At 39.1% G+C, this 19,448-nt stretch overlaps 1 protein-coding gene across 1 annotated transcript in view; it reads left to right on the top strand.

The window, feature by feature from the left end:
* Positions 1-19,448, top strand: part of LOC132094856 (dynein, cytoplasmic 1, intermediate chain 2a-like) — a 42,771-nt gene that overhangs the window by 15,626 nt on the left and 7,697 nt on the right. The window contains exons 6-9 of the mRNA XM_059499487.1: positions 12,539-12,625; positions 13,126-13,288; positions 13,374-13,473; positions 19,270-19,395. Of these exons, the coding sequence (XP_059355470.1) occupies positions 12,539-12,625; positions 13,126-13,288; positions 13,374-13,473; positions 19,270-19,395 (476 nt within the window). The remainder of the gene's footprint in view (positions 1-12,538; positions 12,626-13,125; positions 13,289-13,373; positions 13,474-19,269; positions 19,396-19,448) is intronic.

Raw genomic sequence — 19,448 nt, 5'->3', positions numbered from 1 at the left:
AATTAAAAACCATTTGAAGCAGAAAAGTATGTGGACTCATCCCACATTAGGATTGAGAAATAATCATAATTTATTTAAAACTGTGTCATTTATAAGTCCCTTGTCTTGTGTGTATCAGCATCAAGTTATCACATTTGATTGGAGTAACACAAAAACGTTGTCTCGGTTGTGTGTTTCAATGAATTCATTTCAGCTATCAAATATTCACTGATATCCCCACATCACGTTTCATCTTGCAGTATTTAAAATAATCGCTAATGCTAATGATGTTAAGTGTTAATGTAGTATTTTACATTAATAATCAGAAATGTTTCTTGAGCAGTAAATCATCATATCTGAATGATTTCTGAAGGATCATGTGACACAGAAGACTGGAGGAATGATGCTGAAAATACAGCTGCACATCACAGAAATAAAATACAGTCTAAATATATGTAAAAATAATTATATTATTATTATTTTATTTTTTTGTAAATTTTACTAATATTTCGCTGTGTTTGTTTTAATGTGACTTAGTTAAGGTTTAACCCCTTAACTGTCACCCCGTCCCGAATACAGGACGCCTAGGTTTACTTCACTATATTACAATCAAATCTAATCTAATCTTGACAAACTATATATCGTTGGAAAGGTCTAAGACTCCCAAATATATATTTATATATGTATCTCCCAAATATATATATATCTCTTTCCATTCCTGCCACTGTATAATCATTTCATAAACTCTCACCCGCTCTCCTCCAGCACATGTCAAATCCCTCTGGGTGACATTGGGAGGTTTCCCATCTCCCTCGCTCTCTTTCTCACTGATGGAGTGGTTTGTGGTGAAGAGGCTTGTTGAAGGCTCAGCCCTGTGTTGGTCATGAGGTGTATGCAGCAGGACACACAGGTGTCAGTGCTGTAGCTGAGGGCCAGATACGGTTACATTCAATGCATTCTATAAATAAAGTGACGCCCTTAAATTTTCAAGATACATATTTGCATCAGTGATGTGTAAACAGAACCACACCATACAGTCACGTCATACAGTGCAATTGCTGCTGTGCATTGCTTGAATTGTGTTGCATTTTTTAATGTGGCATTCTGACCTGATATGACCGTGTGTCTGAAGGTTTTTAGATTTAGATGCTGTTGTCTTGTGCTTCTTCCATTAGGTTTATAGTGTGCTTTGAAAACATTCAAAAAGACGTGCGATGTGCGGATGGGAATCACTTGTGTTACTGCCCGATCCACAGCTCTGCTTGCTGGAGCACCAGGGGTTGTGAGAGTGTGAAATTGAATTAAAAGTGATTGTTTTAATTGCCCTTGTGCTCTTCGCAGGGTTAATATCCCATGCTAATCACAAGAAACCTCTCGTATGGAGAGCATTTCTCTTAAAGTGAGGAACCCTCAGCACAGCTCTTCACACATCCAAGCATTTCTAAATGAATACTATTGTCCGTCATCTCCTAAACACACTTATTTCATCATTCATCAGCTATCAGTCAATTACACACATTATATATATATATATATATATATATACACAGTACAGTACAGACCAAAAGTTTGGACACACCTTCTCATTCAAAGAGTTTTCTTTATTTTCATGACAATGAAAATTGTAGATTCACACTGAAGGCATCAAAACTATGAATTAAAACATGTGGAATTATATATGGAATTATATACATAACAAAAAAGTGTGAAACAACTGAAAATATGTCATATTGTAGGTTCTTCAAAGTAGCCACCTTTTGCTTTGATTACTGCTTTGCACACTCTTGGCATTCTCTTGATGAGCTTCAAGAGGTAGTCACCTGAAATGGTCTTCCAACAGTCTTGAAGGAGTTCCCCGAGAGATGCTTAGCACTTGATGGTCCTTTTGCCTTCTGTGCGGTCCAGCTCACCCCTAAACCATCTCGATTGGGTTCAGGTCCGGTGACTGTGGAGGCCAGGTCATCTGGCGCAGCACCCCATCACTCTCCTTCTTGGTCAAACAGCCCTTGATGCCTTCAGTGTGACTCTACAATTTTCATAGTCATGAAAATAAAGAAAACTCTTTGAATGAGAAGGTGTGTCCAAACTTTTGGTCTGTACTGTGTGTGTGTATATATATATATATATATATATACATATATAAAATGTAGTTATCTATTTGCTTGTTAAAGGTCCAGTCATATTAGCAACATTTATGCTGGGTACACACCAAAAGATTATCGGGCTGATTTTGGGCTGATTTCCCCTCTTCTGAAAATCCTAGCTATGCCCCGATTATCTTGATGGTTCTACAGATTATTTTATCAGATTTTCTCTTGGTGTGAGGTGTGTTAAGAGTGTACGAACCTGATCGCGAATCGTAAATATTCAACATGTTTAATATTTATGATCAGAAATCCTGATGTTTGGGGGGAACCCCGAGGACAAACGCTTGCACGCTCTGGAGATTATCACGTGAAACAAAACAATATTACATTTACATTTAGCTGATGCTTTTATCCAAAGCGACTTACAATTGCTATATATGTCAGAGGTCACACGCCTCTGGAGCAACTAGGGGTTAAGTGTCTTGCTCAGGGACACATTGGTGTCTCACAGTGGATTCGAACCCGGGTCTCTCACACCAAAGCCATGTCTTATCCACTGCGCTAACACCACCCCTATATCCAGTTAGAAAGTGAGATGATGGAAGATGGAAGAAGTCATGGCGCAGCAAAAAGGGAAATTGATGTGGACAGCAGAGATGGAGGATCAGCTTGTTGATTTGTGGCAATAGCACGAATGTTTATATAACGTGTCATGTATAAAATCATTCCAAACACTATCATTGCTATTTCTTCCTGCATATCGTCTGCCATGCTTATTCTGAAGTCTCACGAGATTTTGCGAGATTTCCTGTGTTCACAGTCGAGACTGGTTGAAAATCTGTTCGTGTGTGGTGTGCTGTCTTTGTCACATCATGCCACACCATACACTATAGGAGTAAAACGGTTAAATCTAGGATTTTTTATCCTTATGTTTGTGGTCTATCACATTTTTTAAACCTTATAAGATAAGTTATATTCGTGGCACGAACTCGGATCTGTTGCAAAATCTACAATGAATTTGGAAAAATCTTCCCGATCTTGTAGATTGTCATAGATTCATATTGAGCCTGTTGTGAAATCTTTTGCCCATACAGTATGCAAAATTCCCATAGACTCCAATTGACTGGAATTTGACTGTGAGCATTAACCAGACAATAGTAAATTTAACCACACTTTAAGACCGCATTTTGATAACTTGTGTAAATTTCTTCACTAAAAATAATGGGACATAAACTGACTTAATCTGATCAATTGCTTGTTAAATGTGCAGTCACATTACCAAATGTTGGCAAAATTTCCTAGGCAGAACGTATGTAATGTATGCAATGAATGAAACACTGAAGTCACATTTAAAATAACCAACTATCTGTTGGTCAGCTGGCTGATTTCATGTGACCAACTGAACCTTTTGCAAAATCTGCAGGAAGTTTTTCGCCTGTACGCAGAACTGAAATATCTGGATGTTAACTGCCGCACCTGAAGACAGTGTTTTTGGGCATTAGAGGTGTATTTGTTTATAATGCCTTCACAGAAAACAATGGGGCATAAATTGTCTCAATCTGCTCAGTTGCTTGCGAAATGTACATTTCACATTAGCTAAGTTTTGGCAAAATATAATGTATGCAATGTAAGAAAGACCAGAAGTTACATTTAAAACAAGCAACTATCTTGCAACTCTCAACCTGCCGATTTCGTGAAACCAACTAATCTGCCTGTACGTGGAACACCAAATCTTGGGGACTCCTATTGAAATAAATGGATTTTGGCATTGAAAATATGCTGAATAGCAGTGGTTACAACTTTATGCTTTAGAGGTATATTCAATTAATCAAATCCAGTGTCTAAATGTGCCTCTGAAGCTCAGAAGCGCTGTTGAACATTGATCTTTATTGATCTGTTCAACTGAACTTCCTCTCTGGATGAGGATGCAACTGGAGGAGAGCTGCGCACATCTCTTTGTTTTGTTTTCCAGCTCTAAAGCCCATCACGAAACCATGGGCTTTAGGTTGCTCTGGAGTACCGGACTGTTATTCACAGAGCCGAGGTTCGCCTGGGCCTCTTTCACAAGCACAAACATGGAAGTCAGCGTTCAGAGGTCTCTCTGCGTCTCCTTTTCTGTGGGCGTCCGACGGACTCTGTGCACCTGCAGAGGACATCAAAGAGCATTAGTCTTGTTCTCGAACAACCTCTGACCCCATGTGGTGCTTGCATTAATACATTGTCCTTTGACAAAGCCTGCCGATTACCGGCCGCTCTCTTTCTTTCTCTGCTTATGCCCTCCCCCGCAAAAAGCTTTTATTTCTTGAGGGATACAAAAGCTATAATTGCTGCTGGTTTGAGATGAGGTGTGATGGGAAGGGGATCTGCCATCAGGGTGAATTCTGTTAAATGTTTTTCTCCTTCTCTTTCTCTCTCTCTCCTCCCCTCAGCGGGGTCACCAGGATCACTTGCTTTTTTCCAAATGGGCATTTTTGCTGGCAGGTGCATTACACCCCTTATTTTCAGATTGTCTTTCCGTTGCTAATGCCTGGCAGGTTGATTGTTCGGGTCTGGCTGGCGGAGAAAGGGCTGCGTTGCGTTCGGTCCCTGGACTGAAAGACACTGATTACTGTTTTCCTCCGAGCCTGATTGAGGCCCTTGAAAGGAGAGATTTTAACCTTCTCTCCTCTGTCCTTGCTGAGTACGGGCCCGGCACGGCGAGATGGCCCGTGTCATCAGAACGACTCCATAAACTCATCAGAGCGAACCCCCACCACCCGCTTCTCCCTCCTTCTCTCTCTCTCTCTCTCTCTCTCTCTCTTTCTTTCTCTCTCTCTCTTTCTTCAAACCCGGCCCTTCCTGAGAGAGCCGTGGACATGTTTCTGATGTAAAATCTGACAGATGACATTATCATTTTGATTATTGCAGGAAAGGGCAATTTTACTCTCTATTAAAACAAGTTTTTTTCTGGTCATGCTAAAAGCTGCCATTAGTATGGACGAACCACATTTTGATTATCGAATAGGACTGCTTGTTGGGAAATTAAAGGAATAATTTTAACAAAAATTTAAATTGATTTCATTATTTACTTATCCTCATGTCATTGGACGAGATCTTTGATGAAAATCCTAGATGCTTTTTTTCTGTATAGTATGATGTATAAAAGTCTTCAACTGTAGCATTAAATTCAAAGTGTCCTGAGGTCAGTTTTGTGTGAAGAAAATATTGAAGATGTGTCTGATACTTTGCCCATTTGAAATAGACTACAGAAGTTACATTAAAGGGTTAGTTCACCCAAAAATATGAAATGTTTTACTCACCCTCAAGGCATCCTAGGTGTGTATGACTATCTTCTTTCTGACGAATTGCTCTTCCAAGCTTTATAATGGCATGGTTTTTTTGTTCAACAGTCCAAAAGTAGTTAAAAAAAGTGCATCCATATTAAAAAACGCATCACACGGCTGTAGCAAAGGCCTCCAATGATGTCCAAAAATATCCATATTTAAAAGGATATAAACTATCTTCTCTCACTTCGAGGTCCCCTCGAAAACGAGATGTTACATCTCAAGGGGTTTTCCTCTTCACAATAAATTTGACAGATTTGACTTCCGCTAACTGTCATAGGTGTAATCCATTCTAGCGGATGACATAGGACGTCTGTGTAACATAAGCACGATGATTAGTGACGAATGCAGAAGCACAGAGGACAGACAGCAAAACAAAACGCCTGTCACAAATTAGAAGTACAAAACAAGGATTTTTAAAGAAAATTAACAGAAGATTTATATAGGATTTATATTAATATTTGTATAAGCCAAGAGGTTTTCCTTTGGTAAATGAATGAGCGCGTGCATGATAGTTAGCGGAAGTTACACAAAACTGTTTAAATTGGTTTAAATATGGACGTTTTTTTTTTTTTACAAAAACACATCAATTTGCTACAAGATGCATTTATTCACCCCCGGGAGCCATGTGTGATGCACATTTTAATATGGAAGGATGCTTTATTTGACTACTTTTCGACTGTTTAACAAAAACACCTAACCATGCAATTATAAAGCTTAGAGGATCAAGGACAATTGTTAATATAACTCTAATTGGATTTGTCTAGTCATATACTTGATAGTCATATACACCTAGGATGCCTTGAGGGTGAGTAAAGCATGGGCGAACTAGCCTTTTAACTACAAAATGGTTCAAGTAATTCTATCATGACAACTCAAGTTGATGTATATGACAATGTTAATGTATTTAGTCTTGGTGGGATAGATCTGCTATGCTGCTGTTGGTTATTGCTGCTGCTGCAAAGCAAGTACAGGAACTTGCTCCTGCCAATAGATAAGGTGATATGGTGCTGTGAGTATATAAGACATACTGCTGCTGCACAAAAAGCATATATAATAACCCGTAGCAGATCTACACAGGTGGAGCTGGGGAAGGTGGAGGGTTTCAGAGGAACTCTGAAAGTGCGTTGCAAAATGCCATAGTGAACGCTACCCAGCCATTTAAATGTAAAGCGGTAAGCTTATTGGGTACATATGAAAAATGAATCGGCTTGTGCCAAGTAGTTATGAATATCATCAGTTTGCGTTAATGACCTATCAATCTGTGCCATCTAGAGTTTCATGACCGAAGTTGGATTTCTCTCGGTCAAACGGGATTTTCGCCAGTGCTGCGGTACTTGATTTGTTTGTCAGTTTCAAACAGATGAGCTAATATATAATAGGGATAGTTCACCAAAAAATGAAAATTTCTGTTAATTTACTCTTTTTAAGTTAATTTACGCTCAGGCCATCCAAGATGTTGGTGACTTTCTTTTCTTGATTAGAACAATAAATACGATTTTAGCTGAAACTGTGGTCCTTGGTAATTCATAAAATGCAGGTCAATGGCTAATCAAAAATAAATCCGAAATCAGGTTATGTATTAGTTGCACTAAGAATGCAATTTAATGATGAACATGAACTGCATATTTCAGAGTAAAGCATGGGAGTGTATTGTTTTACGCCTAAGCAGCTCATGACCTGTTGCTTTCAGTGTCTCCGTTTGCAGTAAATGCTGCTCCACATGCATTTGTGTGCTGTGAGTTGTGTGCATAGATAGAAAATGCATTTGGAAACACAACATGTGCCGATCATCTTCCAAAACTTGTCATGAGAAGTGCTTATAAACCAGCTGTTGTCAATGTCAATGTCACCTTTATTTATATAGCGCTTTAAACAAAATACATTGCTTCAAAGCAACTGAACAACATTCATTAGGAAAACAGTGTCAATAATGCAAAAATGATAGTTAAAGGCAGTTCATCATTGGATTCAGTTATATCATCTCTGTTCAGTTAAATAGTGTCTGTGCATTTATTTGTAATCAAGTAAACGATATCGCTGTAGATGAAGTGTCCCCAACTAAGCAAGCCAGAGGCGACAGCGGCAAGGAACCGAAACTCCATCGGTGACAGAATGGAGAAAAAAACCTTGGGAGAAACCAGGCTCAGTTGGGGGGCCAGTTCTCCTCTGACCAGACGAAACCAGTAGTTCAATTCCAGGCTGCAGCAAAGTCAGATTGTGCAGAAGAATCATCTGTTTCCTGTGGTCTTGTCCTGGTGCTCCTCTGAGACAAGGTCTTTACAGGGGATCTGTATATGGGGCTCTAGTTGTCCTGGTCTCCGCTGTCTTTCAGGGATGTAGAGGTCCTTTCTAGGTGCTGATCCAGCATCTGGTCTGGATACGTACTGGATCCGGGTGACTGCAGTGACCCTCTGATCTGGACACAGACTGGATCTGGTGGCCACGGTGACCTCGGAACAAGAGAGAAACAGACAAATATTAGCGTAGATGCCATTCTTCTAATGATGTAGCAAGTACATAGGTTGTTATGGGAAGTGTTTCCGGTTCCGGTTTACCTAATTAATGCAGCCTAAAAATCCTTTAACGGATTTGGATAATAAAAGCATATTAGTATGTTATGTGTATGCCAGGTTAAAGAGATGGGTCTTTAATCTAGATTTAAACTGCAAGAGTGTGTCTGCCTCCCGAACAATGTTAGGTAGGTTATTCCAGAGTTTGGGCGCCAAATAGGAAAAGGATCTGCCACCTGCAGTTGATTTTGATATTCTAGGTATTATCAAATTGCCTGAGTTTTGAGAACGTAGCGGACGTAGAGGATTATAATGTAAAAGGAGCTCATTCAAATACTGAGGTGCTAAACCATTCAGGGCTTTATAAGTAATAAGCAATATTTTAAAATCTATGCGATGCTTGATAGGGAGCCAGTGCAGTGTTGACAGGACCGGGCTAATATGGTCATACTTCCTGGTTCTAGTAAGAACTCTTGCTGCTGCATTTTGGACTAGCTGTAGTTTGTTTACTAAGCGTGCAGAACAACCACCCAATAAAGCATTACAATAATCTAACCTTGAGGTCATAAATGCATGGATTAACATTTCTGCATTTGAAATTGAGAGCATAGGCCGTAATTTAGATATATTTTTGAGATGGAAAAATGCAGTTTTACAAATGCTAGAAAGGTGGCTTTCTAAGGAAAGATTGCGATCAAGTAGCACACCTAGGTTCCTAACTGATGACGAAGAATTGACAGAGCAACCATCAAGTCTTAGACAGTGTTCTAGGTTATTACAAGCAGAGTTTTTAGGTCCTATAATTAACACCTCTGTTTTTTCAGAATTTAGCAGTAAGAAATTACTCGTCATCCAGTTTTTTATATCGACTATGCAATCCATTAGTTTTTCAAATTGGTGTGTTTCACCGGGCTGCGAAGAAATATAGAGCTGAGTATCATCAGCATAACAGTGAAAGCTAACACCATGTTTCCTGATGATATCTCCCAAGGGTAACATATAAAGCGTGAAGAGTAGCGGCCCTAGTACTGAGCCTTGAGGTACTCCATACTGCACTTGTGATCGATAGGATACATCTTCATTCACTGCTACGAACTGATGGCGGTCATATAAGTACGATTTAAACCATGCTAATGCACTTCCACTGATGCCAACAAAGTATTCAAGTCTATGCAAAAGAATGTTGTGGTCAATTGTGTCAAACGCAGCACTAAGATCCAATAAAACTAATAGAGAGATACACCCACGATCAGATGGTAAGAGCAGGTCATTTGTAACTCTAAGGAGAGCAGTATCAGTACTATGATACGGTCTAAATCCTGACTGGAAATCCTCACATATACCATTTTTCTCTAAGAAGGAATATAATTGTGTGGATACCACCTTTTCTAGTATCTTGGACAGAAAAGGGAGATTCGAGATTGGTCTATAATTAACTAGTTCTTTGGGGTCAAGTTGTGGTTTTTTGATGAGAGGCTTAATAACAGCCAGTTTGAAGGTTTTGGGGACATGTCCTAATGACAATGAGGAATTAATAATAGTCAGAAGAGGATCTATGCCTCCTTGTCAACAAAAGCTTTAAGGTGGTGATTTAAATAAAAGTTTGGTGTTTTAAACTTTTAATAATTAAGAAATTAAGATAAATATTAGTATTAGAATTTTTTAGTTGTTCTTTAAATTACAATTATTTTTATTATTATTAAATTATTTTTTTTGTATTTTTTTATGTTGCGATTTTTATTTTACATTTACTACACTCAAACAAAAAAGTAGAAAACTGTAACTGGGGCGTTACTTCTTAAAAGGTACACCTTTACGCCTGTTAGGTATTTATTTTGTTTCATATTTTAAGTTATTATTATTAGTGGTCGACCTATATATATATATATATATATATATAATATTCCAAATTATCAGTTACCAAAAAAAAAAAAAATATAATAATATATATATATATATATATATATATATATATATATATATATATATATATTATTATTATTATTATTATTATTATTATTATTATTATTATTATTATTTATTATTATTTTTTTTGATAACTGATAATTTGGAAAACAAGGGGCTGATAGCCGATATGATGCCAATATAATGTGACAATGGATTAAAAAAATAAATTTGTAAAATAAACATACCTATACTTTAGATGACAAAGTATTTTTTCACAAATATTTAATACAAATATAATTAAAAAGGAAGTAAACACTGTAACCAACAGGGCACTGAGTATTCTGGGAAGTTTGTGTGCATTGGAAATCATATTTTTCAAATAAAGCCAGAGTAACCCTCATTTTACATACAGCACACTGAGAAAATGACATGAATACGTGCAGCATAATTTGAAATTATGAAGTTTCAATCCAGTTTACTCAAACCGACAGTCATGCAGAGAACATGCGATCATGCTTGATACACATGCACACTTCACAAGATCTCACAGCTGGATTCGACTGAGTTTCCAAGGTTTGTGAAATTAAATGTTCATTAGTCATTCGTTGATTTGTTCAAATGAATCCAAACTAATAATATAAAAGCAATCGTTATAACACTTTTTGTATACATTAATTCCTTTGTTTAATCATTCTATCTGATTGTTAGACAGACTTCTATCCATAATAGACAGAACTGTTAACGATGATGACGAGCAAGAGGGGAAGGTTAGCACTGTTTGCTCAAGAGCTGCCGCTCTCAGCCACCGTCAAAATAAAAGTCCCATCTCGAACACCTCACCCAAGCAGAAAAACCTATTGGCCGATATGATATTTGCAAAATGCCAAATATCGGTTAATATATTGGTCTTGCCGATATATCGGTCGGCCACTAATTATTATTATTAGTAAAGCTCCAAACCTGTACATTTTTCAAAAATTTTACTTTTTCCCAAAAGTGCCATTTTCACACCGGGTCCCTTTTTCTTTTTTTGTTATACTGAAGAGAGGGGCTAGAATTTTTTTCAGTCGTTCTCCTATTCTGTTCCTCTGAGAAAAGAAAGTCATACGGATTCAGAACGGTATGAATGCAAATAAATAGAAACATTCCATTTTGGGACCTATTCTTGTAACATCCTTTTAAAAAAATGTTTCCCTGAGCCTTACATTTGTTCAGGCCTCATTGGTAGAGCATTGTCAGAGATGAGCCGTGTGTGGCTTACAGCTGGTCAGGGCAGCAGCTTCATTTAGCTGCTCATGTTTGGGGGTGAATAGAGGTCCCTGGACCCCCTGCCGACTCTCTAATTGCATAGACTTGTGTATCCGGAGAGAGTCTTGACTAAGAGCAGTCAGGCAGAAACCCCTGTGCCATCCCTGTGCCACCACACACACAAACGCAGCAAAACCATCTGCCTAACACACACACACACAGCCGTCATCTGTCTCAGCCGCTGGCACCTGCTGCCCTGCGTGTGTGTGGGATGCGCTGCTCAATAGTCCCTCTCTCAGTTACACCAGGAGTCTGTTGGACGGGCTGTAGGTTAAGACCTCGGTGACAGTGTAGCCCCATGTAGATTAGAGAAAGGACGGACTCTGGGATGTAGATATGTCCACACACACACACACACACACACACACACACACACACACACACACACACACACACACACACACACACACACACACACTCACACTCCAGGCTGTTCTTGGGCATTTGAACAGACTAAACAGGTTGTTAGCAGTCATTGACTTGTCACTTATTCACTGGGTTTCAGGAATTTGTTGGCTGGTTTAATTCAATTTTGTTCCCCCACTTATTCTATTTATATTAATCAGATCCAGTGAGATGAAGCAATTCCTTCCACAGTCCTGATTATTTTATGTTAATGGGGATTCAGGGTGAAATTAACACCTTTTACCTGCTATAAGGTTGGTTCTTTTAACACAATGATGGTCATTTTTTTTATCTTACAATCAGATATATTGTGTTTGTTCGGTTTCAGGTACAGATGCTCTTATAAGAATCAGTCACATTTTAAAAATGCACATTGCATGTTTTTTGATACACTTCATATAGTAAGATATTTTATATATATTTTTTATTTAGAGAAAATGGCAGGTAAATGTTAGCTTTAATTTAACCTCTATGGTTGATAAGTAAAATGAGAGTAAATTTCCCACCCTTTAGATTACAGTGACTTCATCAAAAAAAAACCTCTCTTTTAAATGTTTCTTTTAATCAAAAACTACATAATTATTGTTTTTGATGACGTGTATTAGAGATAAACGCCATGAAAATCTAATTCTGACCCTTAGAATTAAAAAGACTGCTTTTGCTACTGTACCTTTAAGAGGTTATTTACATATGTTAATGATTTCTATTTCTATTGGCTGACTTCATGCAGAATAGTTGGTATTGTGCTCAGGCCACGTTGCTGAACACTGAATAGGTGTGGATGCGTAAATGTGGATTATACTAACAATAAATTCTGGATCCAAATTGTAAAATTAGAAGGAATGCAGTGCTGTGATGTTACAAAGAGTCGTTTAATATCAGTTAACCCACAGTTAACAAATAAATCTTGAAAATACTATTAACCCATTGATAGCCCGAGTAACATGGGCCCTATAATAAGAGTTCAGCAGCTCTGGTGTGAATTATGTTGATGTTTGTGATCTTCCTCTTGCAGAGGAAGATGAGGAGGAAGAGACCGCCCCCCCGCAGCCCGAGGTCGAGGCAGAGAAAGAGAAACCAGCAGAGAAACAAGACGAGGAAGGTACTGAACACACCTCATGTACAGCATTCTGCCGACTCCAGTGTAATTCATCACTGTTACTTTAGTGTCATCTTAATATTTTCTAATACTGTCTATTTGAAACGTTTCAAATAGACTACTCAATACTCAATACCTAAACTTAACTATTACCTTATTATTGATGAGCAGCAAATTAGGAGTTTATTGAGGCAAAAGTCATAGTTAATGGTTTTTAATAGGACCTTAAAATAAAGTGTGTCCGTTTTTAGTGTAATGTTAGGAATATATGCAAGGAAGAACAGACCACTGAAATATTGACAGTTTAATACTAGATAGACTGGAACATACCTGGAACTGCTTCACAGCCATGCAGTTATGGAGAAATAATCACTGTTTAATGAAACGCTTTGGAACATTTGTCAACCACTAGAATCAAGAGTGTAATAACTCTGATGCATGAATGCAGTTAGTTTGATCCAGTGACACACCTGGGGTTGTTTCCTGTCTGTCTGTGAGTGTAGCGCCCCCTCATGAGCTAACAGAGGAGGAGAAGCTGCAGATCCTGCACTCGGAGGAGTTCATGGAGTTCTTCGATCACAGCACACGGATCATGGAGCGCGCTCTCTCCGAACACGTGGATGTTCTCTTCGACTACAGCGGCCGAGACGTGGAGGAGAAGGAGGGGTAACAGTCAGCTCTATTCACCTAAACGAAACCACAAACCAGCTCATGTGCACTGCTTGATGTTTGTGTGTGTGTGTGTCTCTAGTGAGATGCAGGCTGGGACCAAACTGTCTCTAAACAGGAAGTTTGTTGATGATCGCTGGTCCAAACAGCGAGTGGTGACCTGTCTGGATTGGTCCCCACAGGTACGTGACCAAACAAAATTTCAAATATAAATATTGATTCTCATGAAATATTTTAGCGTGGTTTAATTTATTCTATTAATTTTTTTGAAAAATTTGAAGCTTTATATTAATTGCATTTGTGACGGGAGGAGCACAAGACAGACACAGTGGGCGTGGCGTCAGGCCTCGGAGAGGCTTTTATTAACAGAAAATCAAATAAAACGGGATAAAGGTGGCCAAAGGGGAAGAGTGTCCAAAATAAACAGGGAATCTGGTGTCCTCGTCGTGCTGCGGGGTTCGTGTGGGTCGGGCAGTGTTCATGGAGGCTGGCTGCCGCACGCGCTCCCCTCTTCGGTCCGGGGCGCGAGGGGCGGCAGCTTCCTCTAGCGGCTGCATCACTCTCGTTGGCCGCGGCTCTGGCAGGGGATGGACAGCCCGGCATCTTGGCCCGACGGCCGTGTAAACGGGTGCGGTTCCCATCCGGATCGCGGGTCCGGCAGCTCACGTCTCTGGTGGCGCGGGAGTCCCTCAACGCACCCTTCCTGGACCCACGAGGACACCAGTGTGCATGCACGGGGAAGAGACCGGTCTCCCGAGGAGAGGCACGTTGGGCTTTTAAACAGCGGCGGTGATGAGGCTTCATTTCCTTCAGGTGTGCCCCATCACACGCCGCCAGCCCTGACTCGTCCAGCGCTCCTCCTCTCACACACCCACTGCAGTCGGGAGCCTGGTGAAGGGCGGCAATTTAGGACGTGGTGCCGTTGACAATCAGGGAGGAGGCAGCTGACTCGTCACTTTGTAACATATACAATAGCGTTCAAAATTGGGACCAGTTACATGTATATATATATATATTTTTTAGTGATGCACCGAAATGAAAATTCTTGGCCGAAACCGAAAAAGAGAAAACCAAGGCCGAAAACCGAAACCGAAACACCGAAAGAAATTATGCCAATTATTCCATTGCATTTATTGCTATGACCATGTACTAACTTTACTAAAATTAAGACATTGCAATTGCATAAATTAATATTAAAGTTTCAAAGATAATTACAATTACATAAATTATAAAAAACATAAAAATACATAATTACAATTTATGCAAATATTTATTAAGCACATTGCAACAATGCACAGTATAAAATAAAATTCAAACTAAAAATGTATCCCACTCATGTGAATATTAAATAATAATGTACAGGCCTACTGGCCTGCAGAAAGGTTTTAAAATGAACTGTTCTCTCATAAAAACAAAGTGCATTTAGGTCAAGTGCATTTGAAATTGTTCTCTGTAGGACTAGAAAGTGCATTACTTCTCCAGTAGGCAAGAGGGTTATCACTTCTGGGGATGGGGACTTCAGACAGATAACCATCTAGCTGTTGAGCAGTTGAGCTTGTCATCTGCCTGACATTTGAGAAATATTTGAGAGAGTGTATTTAAATAGGGCCAGGGCATAAATAAACATTTTTTATCAAATTAAAGCAGAAATCTAGCAGAAAATCTAGCAGAAATATGGCTACAATCTGATATTATGTATGTATATATATATATATATATATGTGTGTGTGTGTGTGTGTGTGTGTGTGTGTGTATATATATTATATATATATATATATATTATATATATATAAAACTATATATAGGCTACTGTAAATAAAATGTCACATATATAGTAGCCTAAGAACTAGAACAATAGCCAATGTATTATTATTTGAGGCACTTTCTTGCAGAATTTCACTGAAAATATCAGACAACGAGGGTGAATGCCCAGAGACGAGTCTTTTTTCTGCGCTCTGATCTCAGTCTCCTTCGCTTGGCGCTTCTCCGTCTCCACGTGGGTTCTCCACATCCAGCACGGCCTGGATCATTTCTCGTGCGCGCTGCCTTATTTCCGGATCCAAGTAATGATCTTTATAACGCGGATCAAGCACATTCGCGATGAAGTGCAGAGGATCCGAAAAGATCTCAGTGAGACGTGTGCTAACAGACTCTATAAGACTGTACTTTTCTTTGTTTTCACTTCGTGGTCCGTCTCAATCTCTTTGTTAGGAGACGCTTTAGTGCTGCGAATAAAGGAATAAGAAGAGAGAGAATGTTCTCACTGGTGTGAAGTGAATGTCGCGGGGAGCTCGTGGTCTGCGCTATGCAGGTGCACGTGCAGGTCACGGTTTCTGTTAGCGTCATCATCACAACATTTCGGCCGTGTTGCAGTGGCGCCCCCAGAAAATGTTAACAGGGGTGGCCAAATGAGGCCACAGTAAATTTTGGGGTGGCACATTAAAATAAAGAAAAAAAAATTAAGGGTTTGCAATATAGACAAAAAGTTATATCTGTGAGTTCTAGGATTTTATTGATAACGATAATTACACTATTGTGCTGAGTGTAATTGTGCTGATATCTTATTTTTAATTGTGCTGACACCTGATTTTTTTTTATTTATTTTTTTTTACCTTTCCAACATTATTTCTAAAAGTGTGCACCATATTTTAGGTCAAATACTTGCATTTGGGCTGTTACCAAGCAAATGCAATCAGTATCAACAAAATTGATCTTTGCAATGTAGATAAAACAGAAGCTGCATCTGAAGTGCCATTTAGATGTTTTTACACACTGTTTAATGCAGCTCCGTGGAACATGGAATACTTTAACCTGCAGTTACAAATGAATAAATTTGGATATTTTAAAGATAAAACATTGAAAACTGATGTTTGAAATTATTTAAAAAATGAAAAGGTTCCATAAAATGTGAAATTAAAACCGCCAATAGGTGGCAGCGAGTCACTGTTAATAAGTGAGTCATTGCGATTGAACCGAATCATTTAAACGGTTGATTCATTCAGGAACGAAACACTTTAGTTTTGCTCAGAGACGCAAAACTCTGGCTGCTGCAGCTGCTGCACTTTTTTTCACTTCTTAAACTATTGTGAATTTACTTTCTGCATTTAAATTAATAGGTCCCACAGCAAATAATCCTAGGGGTGGCCACAGGGGTGGCCGTGGCCACCCCTGGCCACCCCTTGGGGGCGCCCCTGCCGTGTTGTTTCGGTGATAAAAGTCTTTCGGCCGAAAACCGAAAATGCTCTTTTGGGCCATTTTCGGCCGAAAATTTTCGGTGGCCGAATATTCGGTGCATCCCTAATATTTTTTTTTTTTATGAGACTTTTGAGCAGTGACACAATAAATGAGTCAAAAGTACCATATAAGACATTTGTAATTTGTAAAGGCAAAAAATTCTGAAATGCTGTTCAAAATCATTCTTAGGCAGCAAATCAGCATATGAGAATGATTTCTGAAGGATCATGTGACACTAATGATGCTGAAAATTCTTTCAAGCCTTGTCTATTAAAAATAATTTTAGTCAGCCACCAGTTGTGCAAATTCTCTCATTTAAAAAGATGAGAGGCCTGTAATTTTCATCATAGGTACACTTCAACTATGAGAGACAAAATATTAAAAAAAAATCCAGAAAATCACATTTTAGGATTTTTAATGAATTTATTTGCAAATTATGGTGGAAAATAAGTATTTGGTCACCTACAAACAAGCAAGATTTCTGGCTCTCACAGACCTGTAACAAGTTCTTTAAGAGGCTCCTCTGTCCTCCACTTGTTATCAGTATAAAAAACACCTGTCCACAACCTCAAACAGTCACACTCCAAACTCCACTATGGCCGAGACCAAAGAGCTCTCAAAGGACACCAGAAACAAAATTGTAGACCTGCACCAGGCTGGGAAGACTGAATCTGCAATAGCTAAGCAGCTTGGTGTGAAGAAATCAACTGTGGGAGCAATTATTAGGAAATGGAAGACATACAAGACCAATGATAATCTCCCTCGATCTGGGGCTCCACACAAGATCTCACCCCGTGGGGTCAAAATGAACGGTGAGCAAAAATCTCAGAACCACACGGGGACCTAGTGAATGACCCGCAGAGAGCTGGGACCAAAGTGACAAAGGCTACCATCAGTAACACACTACGCTGCCAGGGACTCAAATCCTGCAGTGCCAGACGTGTCCCCCTGCTTGAGCCAGTAAATGTCTGAAGTTTGCTAGAGAGCATTAGGAAGAACCAGAAGAGGATTGGGACAATGTCATACGGTCAGATGAAACCAAAATATAACTTTTTTGGTAAAAACTCAACTTGTCGTGTTTGGAGGCGAAAGAATGCTGAGTTGCATCCAAAGAACACCATCCCTACTGTGAAGCATGAGGGTGGAAACATCATGCTTTGGGGCTGTTTTTCTGCAGAGGGACCTGGACGACTGATCCGTGTAAAGGAAAGAATGAATGGCGCAATGTATCGTGAGAATTTGAGTGGAAACCTCCTTCCATCAGCAAGACAATCAGCATGACAATGATCCCAAACACACCGCCTGGGTAACGAAGAAGTGGCTTCGTAAGAAGCATTTCAAGGTCCTGGAGTGGCCTAGCCAGTATCCAGATCTCAACCCCATAGAAAATCTTTGGAGGGAGTTGAATGTCTGTGTTGCCCAAAAACATCACTGCTCTAGAGGAGATCTGCATGGAGGAATGGGCCAAAATACCAGCAACAGTGTGTGAAAACCTTGTGAAGACTTACAGAAAATGTTTAACCTCTGTCATCACCAACAAAGGGATAAAATATAAGGGATTAAATACATTTTGTCTCTCATAGTTGAAGTGTACCTATGATGAAAATTACAGACCTCTCATCTTTTTAAATGGGAGAACTTGCACAACTGGTGGCTGACTAAATACTTATTTTCCCCTCTGTATACACATTTAACTTTAAATTAGCTTCCCTAGATTTCAAAACTACCCATTTTTTTTCTTTGCTACCCATGATATTCTTGAACATCTGCTTGTTGATGATAGTAATAGAAAGAAATAATAAGAGGAATTTGTCTGAAACCGACAGGGATGTGAAGATATTTAACATTGGCCGTATGCTTGCAAGTGTTTTTCAAAGGTGATTTCTTTGGCTGTTTTAAACAGAAGCTCATACAGACGATGTCTTGGAGTCGCTGTGTCTAGATTGATGTAATAGATCTAGAGTATAAACCCTCTTGAACGCACTGCACCTCATGTGTGTCCACAGCACAAACAGATGTGTGTGATTGGAGACAAAACACACACTCACACAATGCTGTCAGTGTGAGTTTACTAGAGAAACCTCCTGGCGTCATGCATTTACTCAAGCAGTTAGTGGCTCATCAGGTACTTCATGACTTTGTTGGTTTATTAACTGTCCATGCATATAAGAAAGTATATAAATTAACCAAAAAAAAGTTACACACTTGCATTGACAGTATTTAAAATGCAGTCAGATTCCCCTTTTGAAGAAGCGGTTAGCTACTCTATTTACTAAAAAACTTTTCATTTGTTTCAGTATTGCTGTATATTGAACAACAGCTTAAATAAGGGTCTCAGTGGATTACAGCATCAACCCCAAATGCATACATTTACACTAAATACCACAAACGAAACAGCTTTCTTTCTGGAAAAGCTATTCTTTTTTTTTTACCAAAAATGTCATCATTTATTCACCAACATGTCATTTCAAACATGTAAGACTTACATCTCAGTCTGAATATAGCACAGGGGTTGTCTAATGCTTTTTTTCTTTTTGAGTCATAGGTTTAGAACAATGTAAGGGTAAAATATGAGTAAATGATTTTATGTAGCATTTAGTTTGCATTTTGAATGATCAGTATTAAAAAATAATACATACAAGTGGATGCTTGTCGGTCAGACTCTGTCAGACTTGATGCTGGAAGGCAAACGTTTTTGTTATGTAGTATAAAGTCTAGTTCTTGACCTGTACATGTGTTGACAGTATCCAGAGTTGCTGGTCGCCTCTTACAACAACAACGAGGAAGCCCCGCATGAGCCTGATGGAGTGGCTTTGGTCTGGAACATGAAATACAAGAAGACCACACCGGAGTATGTCTTCCACTGTCAGGTACACACACACACACACACACACACGCCTGTCTTTAATCAGCAACGACTGAC

Source organism: Carassius carassius, chromosome 19 (genome assembly GCF_963082965.1).
Source record: "Carassius carassius chromosome 19, fCarCar2.1, whole genome shotgun sequence".
Taxonomy (NCBI): Eukaryota; Metazoa; Chordata; class Actinopteri; order Cypriniformes; family Cyprinidae; genus Carassius; species Carassius carassius.
This window is presented reverse-complemented; position numbering and strand designations above follow the sequence as displayed.